At 52.2% G+C, this 7241-nt stretch overlaps 1 protein-coding gene across 2 annotated transcripts in view; it reads right to left on the bottom strand.

Moving 5' to 3' along the window:
* Rdh13 (retinol dehydrogenase 13 (all-trans/9-cis)) overlaps nt 1-3409 on the bottom strand; it is a 17013-nt gene extending 13604 nt beyond the window's left edge. The window contains exon 1 of one of the 2 annotated variants that reach the window (XM_005413365.2): nt 2953-3409. In XM_005413365.2, the coding sequence (XP_005413422.1) occupies nt 2953-3017 (65 nt within the window). In that variant the 5' untranslated portion in view covers nt 3018-3409. Of the gene's footprint in view, nt 1-2163; nt 2523-2952 lie in introns of those variants that run through there. The other variant, XM_005413366.1, reaches the window with a different exon arrangement.
* Between the last annotated feature and the right edge of the window lie 3832 nt (nt 3410-7241).

Raw genomic sequence — 7241 nt, 5'->3', positions numbered from 1 at the left:
TTTTTGGTTTTTCTCCGGTACCAGGAACCGAACTCACGACCTTGCGCTTGCCAGGCAAGCGCTTTTGCCGCTGAGCTAAATCCCCAGCCCCGTTTGTAGTTTTTTTATGTACTAAATTCTGGTTTGTATTGGATATATATATACATTTTTTTTTTTTTTTGAGACAGTCTCACAATGTACTTCAGACTGGCTTTGAACCCACTATGTAGCTCAGGCTGACCTTGAAACGCGTATCAATCCTCCTGCTTCAGCCTCCTTGGTGCTAGGATTACAGGTGTGTGTCACCTCACCCACCTTGTACTGGATATATTTTTAATTGACAAAAACTGCATACATTTGTCTCTACAACATATTTTTTGTTTGTTTGTTTTTTTCCGGTACCGGGAATCGAACTCACGACCTTGCACTTGTCAGGCAGGCACTGTGTCACTGAGCTAAATCCCCAGCCCCACTACAACATATTTTGAAATATGGAGCCAGGTGTGGTGGCACACACTTGTAACCCCAGCACTTGGGAGGCTGAGGCAGGAGGATCCCCATGGCTTCAAGGCCAACCTAGACTACATAAGCAACTTCAAGGCCAGCCTGCACTACATAGCAAGTCTCTGTCTCAAAAAAAAAAAGGAAAGAAAGAAAGATAGGGAGGGAGGGAAGGAAGGTGGGAAAGAGGGAGGGAAGGAGAAAGAGATAGAAAGAAAGGAAGAAAGGAAGGAAGGAAGGAAGGAAGGAAAAGAAACAAGAAAGAAAGAGAAAGAAAAGAAAAGCAAAACAAAGCAAAGCAAAGGAAAGAGCCAGGCATGGTGGCACACACCTGTAATCCCAGCACTCAGGAGGCTGAGGCAGGAGGATGTTGCGAGTTCAAGGTCAGCCTGGGCTTACAATGTGAGCTCAAGGCCAACCTGAACTACATGGCGAGACCCTGTCTCAAAAACACAGGAAAAAAAAAATACATTATCAACTATACTTACTGTGCTGTACAGTATATGTAGGCATTTATTTTGGAGAAATACATTTATATCGTTCAAAATTCTGAGTCTCAATATCTTTCTTCTTTAACCCACCTTCTGTCTCTAGAGAAAACATACTGTGAGGTTTCTTTCTTTTTTTTTTTTTTTTTTTTTTTTTTTTAGACAGGGTCTCACTATGCAGTTCAGGCTGGCCTTGAGTTCACATTGTAGCCCAGGCTGGTCTCAAACTTACAATGATCCTCCTGCCTCAGCCTTCTGAGTGCTGGGATTATAGGCGTGCACTGCCATGCCCCACTACCACATTTACAGTAGATACTTCAATGTTACTAAATACCTTCATAGTATGATACAACCACCACCACCACCAACCTCCAGAACTCTGCACAGCAGAAACTGTCCCCACTCCCCACCCTCCCAGCCCTGGCAACCACGGGCCTACTTTCTGCCCCTGTGAGTCCACCGCTCTGAGGACCTCACTCACCCTTCTTCGCAGGCCTGGTCCCGAGAGCGCCCTCCCTCCCCACCCGGGTTGCGCCCTCCCTTCCTCTCGCTGTGACATCTCACCAGAGAGATCTCACTATAACCCAGTCAGATCCCCTTGCTGAAGCTCCCAGGCCCTCCCCCGGCCAGGTACAGCTCCGCGTGGCTCAGCCCTGTCCCCCAGAGCCCTGCACACACACCGGGCAGGGCTGGGTACCCACAGTGGCCAGAGGAGCATGCGCAGAGGGGTCATCTTCACAGGACCCAAAGAAACAGATTCCTAGGAAACGCTGTTCATTCCCTTTGATCGCGGGAGAAAGGTTTTTTTAATATAATAGTATGAGCTGGGGATGTAGCTCAGCGGTAGAGCATTTTCTAGCAGGGTCAAGACCCTAGGTTCAATCCTCAGCACTGCAAAAAACATAAAAATTACGCCCAGGTTTGGGGTTAAGGTAATAAACCAGCCGCTGCCACTCAAGGACTCACAGATGATGACTTAGTCCCCCTAGTCCCAAAGAGTCAACTACAAGGGTGTGCTCCTGTCCACATCTCCGCTGCTGGAGGCGCTAGGATGTCCCCACGACCCACATTCACTCCCTGCCAATACTAACTGCAAAAAGAAGACCACCAACCAAAAGCCAGCAGGAAGGGATGGGTCACCTTACAGCCACAGGATAAAGCTACAGCATCCAAGACGGTCTGCACAAACACGTACCTAACGTGCACGCATTAACGCGGAACCAAAGGCGAAACAGGACGGGATGCACAGCGCACAGAGCCGCCTAGTCTCCTAGGCAGACAGGCGTGGCACCCACGCACCGGCTGAGTTAACAGGGACAGGCATTTCCAGGGTGCAGGATGAGGGATACAGTCGTTACCGCTCTGCACATTCAACATAATCCCGATCGCTCAGGAAAAGGACGGCGAAGGGAGAAAGTCAAAGGACAACACAGATCCCCATGCAATGGGACCCTGTCGGTTCCTCAGGAGCGCATTTCTTTCCACTTCGGGTGGAGCGGGGTGACCCACATTTCTTTTTTTTTTTGTCTTTTTGAGACAGGGTCTCGCTATGCAGTTCAGGCTGGCCTTGAGCTCACTTTGTAGCCCAGGCTGGTCTCGAACTCACAACGATCCTCCTGCCTCAGCCTCCTGAGTGCTGGGATTACAGGCGTGCGCCACCACGCCCGGCAAGGGTGACCCACATTTCGCTTGCTCCGGCCACAGGATCGCGCGGGAAGATCAGTGGCACTCGCCAAGCGCGTTCATGAATTAATTAGCAGTCCTGAGGGACGAGGCCGGTTCCGGCGCGGCCCGCCCTGCCGGTGACCTTGGGCCTGGCCCGGCCGCCGGGTGCTGGACGCCGCCTCCGCGCCGGGGGAGGACGCCGCGCCGGATCGGGCCGGGAGTCGGGACCCGGACGGGCGGCCCTCGGAGACGGGACTCGGGGACGGGGGACCCTCGGGGACGGCCTGCCCCTGCGCGCACGCCGGCCGCACCCACTCACTTCAGCAGCACGGCGCCGCCCACCGCGGTGCCCAGCACGGACACCGGCAGCAGGTAGCGGTTCATGCCGGCGGGGAGCGGGGTCCCGGTACGGCGGCGCGCAGACGGCGGCGGACGGCAGCGAGGACCACGTGCGGGAGCCACCGCGTCTGCCCGGACTCCGGAAGCCGGCAGTAGGGAGAGGACAGGGACGGGGCGGGGCCCGGGGCGGGGCCGATTGTACAGCCAATGAGAATGGGTCCTGGCCGCTATGACCTCTGGGAAGTGTAGTTTGAGGCGCAGAGGCGGGAACAGGTGAAGGAGCGGGGCCTAGCTCCAGAAGGGATGACGTCACGCCCAACTCTCTAAAGGGCACCTCCCAATTCTGCAGCGAACTCCAGGTTCGATTCCCGCTGCGGCCTGTGCCAAACCAGTACCTTTTCATTTTTATTTTTTTTTTTATTTTAAGGATAAAAGGAGGGAAACATTAACAGACATACAACATTTTACAACATATCACAAGCACAATACAGACAATACAGAGTTCCAAACAAAGTGGTAGGGAATTAACAATGGTGGTTGTATTACATATTGATATCTTCAAAGTACCAGTACCTTTTCAAATGAGAAGGAAAACAAAGGACGAGGGAGCGGAAAAGGAAGAAAGGAACAAGAAAACAGAGTAGAAAAAAATGGAAACAAAGCTCGCCTGTAATCCCAGCACTCGGAAGGCTGAAGCATTCATTGTGAGTTCAAGACCAGCCTAGGCTACAAAGTGAGCTCAAGGCCAGCCTGAACTGCATAGTGAGACCCTGTCTCAAAAAGACAACAACAACAACAAAAAAGATAAGGAGGGGAAGAGGGGGTTGAAGCCAGAGGAGGGGAATGGGAAAAAAAGAAGCAGCCAGGTAGGTCATGCACGGGTACAAATTCCCCATGATGTGTGTGATCATTATGTATAACTAAAATGTAGCAGTAAAATTAATCTCAAAAAGTACCTTCTCAGGCTGGGGATATAGCTCAGTGGCGTAAGCACCTGCCTAGCAAGCGCAAGGTCCTGAGTTCAATTCCCAGTCCCCCCTCCAAAAAATAAAATGTACCTTCTCATAGATTGTATAGAGGACTTTGAGATTTCCACGCTTAGAAACCTACACCTAATAGAGCTGGGTTACAATGAAGACGGTAAGGAAGCTGGACCCCAGGTCTGGGGGAGGAAGGCCTGAGAACCAGCCTCCTGGGTTTGAGAGGGGAATGGAATTCACAGCTAGGCATAATGTACATCCCAGCACTTCACCGGAAACCAAAACAAAACAGAAAACGTAAACACAGCTCTGGGGAGCACCTGCCTAGCATGTGCAAGCCCGGGGAATCTCAGTCAGACACTGATGGCATAATACTTACGCTTATCTGATGGGCAGGTGCATCTCATTTATCTGATGGGCAGGTATACTGCACTTTTCTGATTGGCAGGGCTGAAGACAATGCTAATACAAGGTCTTGGCCAGGATTTCGGGAGCCTCCCTGCTGGGAGAATGCCAGCTAGCACCGCGCTGCTGAGAGGCCGAGCCCTCCGTGGCAACCTCTGTGCGTGCGGCCCAGCCATTCCCATCAGCACCGTGCCAGGGAGGGGTTGTTTCTCCAAGTGAAACACACACAGGAAAATATTTCCCGGCGCCTGGCTCTCTCACAGGAGACACCAGAAGCAGTAGATTCGGCCTCAATCAGTAGGCAAGGGCTCGCTCACTGCCGGCAGCAGTTACTCAGTTACTCAGCTGCTGTGTCCTGAACGCCGACTGGACCCTGGGAATTCAACAACAGGACCATGCCCTGCAGGCCCCCGGACACTAACAGAGAGGCCTGGGGTGCAGCTCAGGGGCAGAGCCCTTGCCTTGTGTATGTGAACCAGAGGATTGATCCCCAGCACAAGGGGAAAAAGCAAGAAAGAAAAAGGTCCCAGCACTTGGGAAGCTGAGGCAGGAAGATCGCTGTGAGTTCAAGGCCAGCCTGGACTACATAGCGAGACCCTGTCTCAAAAAGAAAGACAGAGAGAGAAGAAAGGTTAATGCCCAATAACAAATGCTGGCAGGGTTGTGGGGAAAAGAGAACAGCTCTCCGTTGCGGGAGTGTAGACTGGTGCAACTACTGTAGAAATCAGTGGGGAGACTCCTCAGAAAACTAAAGTTAGAGGTTCCATCTGACCCAGCTATTCCCCTTCTGGTTGTCCTCCCAAAAGAGTTAAAAGCATCATACCACAGCAATATATGCACACCCATGTTTATAGTGGCACAGTCTGTAACAGCTAGATTTTGGAAACAGCCTAGATCCCCATCAAATGATGAATGGATAAAGATAGTGTATTTATATACAATGAAGTACTATTCTGCCATGAACAGGGATAAACTTCAGTTGTTTTTTAGGTAAACAGATGGACCTCAAGACCATCTTAAGTGAAATAAATCAGACAAAGAAGTTTAAATATCACATTTTTTTCTCATGCATGAGAAACCTGGAGGGTAAAGAGGAACATAAAGGAGGGCGGATGGGAATGGGAAAGGAAACAGGGGAGCGGGGAGAGGAGGAAGAGGGGAAGGCAGGAAAGATAACAGAAGAAAAAATGGAAACAAAGGTTTTGTAAATGGAGAAGGGAAAAGGGTTGAAAGGAGGGGAGGGAAATGGGGGAGAAAAGAATCAAGATATGTCATACAAGTACAAATCCCCTATGATGAATGTGATCAATACGTATGACAAATGTGTACTAATTTTTTAAAATAATTGCTTTAAAGAGAGGAAAATGTCCTCATAGAAAAGAAAGGGAAAAAGCCGGGCATGATGGTGCACACCTGTAATCCCAGCACTCGGGAGGCTGAGGCAGGAGGATTGTTGCAAGTTCGAGGCCAGCCTGGGCTACAGAGTGAGCTCAAGGCCAGCCTGAACTGCGTAGCAAGGCCCCTCTCAAAAAGACAAAAAAAAAAAAAAGAAAGAAAGAAAGGGGTTAACGCTGTCCCACGTGGGTCTGACAGACGACCCGACCTGCAGCCTCACAAGGGCAGAGGCTAAATGGCTGCGATGTCCCTCCTTGGCTGGCGTGGGGCGGTAGCCGCCCCGGAGCACACCTGGTTTTACCCAAGCTCCTACGTGCCCCTATTTTTTTCGAGCATGGGGAAACTGTCCTAGGACATCCCGTGCGCGGTCTCTGCTAGCAGAGTGATGGGTGTATTTAATTTTTCTGTTTTCACCTTTGGTCCCTCTGCACTTTCTCAGAGCCCCTGGATCTTGGTTTCTGGCTGTGTGGGGTGTGGGGTCCCATGAGCGCTGGGAAGGCAACAGGAGTTGACAACCGAGCCGCTGCAGCCCCAGGGCCCGCCACAGATGGACAGGTCCACAAAACACGGTCTGTCCCTGCAGGGCAGCGTCACCCAGCCTCGAAAGGAAGGCCGGTCTGACACACACCCCTGCAGGACTTGCCAGGTAGGAATAACACAGTCAGCAAACGACACATATACAAGGTACCGAGAAGAGGGAAACCAGACAGACAGAGAGAGGGCCCCGGAGGGCCAGGCCCTGGAGGAGGGGAGAGAGGGTCTACGGCAAGGGGGCGGGCTCGCAGGTTTCCAGATGAAAACAGCTCTGGAGCAGGGATAGTAGTGCACACCTGTGATCTCAGCACTTAGGAGGCTGAGGCAGGAGGATCATGTCGAGTTCAAGGCCGACCTGGGCTACATAGAAAGACTGTCACAAACAGAAGGAGGAGGAAAAGGAGAAGAGGAAGAGGAGGAAGAAGAAGAAGAAAAAGAAGGAAGAGGAGGAGAGGAAGAAGAAGAAGGAGAAGAACAGAAAACAAGAAAAGAAAAGAAAAGAGAATGAAGGAAGGGAGGGAGGAAGGAAGAAAAAGAAAGGAACAGAGACAGCGAAGCTAGGCGGGTTTCCAGTCATCCTCACCAGCCACAGGGCCTGGAGCAGGGCTCCAGCTGGGAAAGGGAGGAAGGACAGGCGCGGGCTGCGTGGGAGGCGAGGGAATGCGGTGGGACCACTGCATATGTGCGATCGTGGCCCATAGCTCTCCGCCCCACTTGAACTTGGGTTCCCCCTGCCTCAGCCTCCCAGAGTGCTGGGCTGACCCGCATGCATCAGCGCTCGGGCCACATCCTCAGCTCTTGACCTGTGTGACCCTGCCAGCCCCACAGCACTTTCAGAGAGGGGGAGCGGGAGATAAGCCCCCAGAGCTCGGCCCGCGGCCCCCTCCGCCCCTCTCGGCCCAGCCAGCCAGCGCTCCAGCTCCGGTTCTGCCGGTCCCGCGCTGCCCGAGTTTCT

This window comes from Chinchilla lanigera, unplaced genomic scaffold (genome assembly GCF_000276665.1).
Source record: "Chinchilla lanigera isolate Chin_1 unplaced genomic scaffold, ChiLan1.0 scaffold00166, whole genome shotgun sequence".
NCBI classification, from domain to species: domain Eukaryota; kingdom Metazoa; phylum Chordata; class Mammalia; order Rodentia; family Chinchillidae; genus Chinchilla; species Chinchilla lanigera.
Note: the sequence above shows the minus strand (reverse complement) of the source record. Positions and strands in the feature narration are given on the sequence as shown.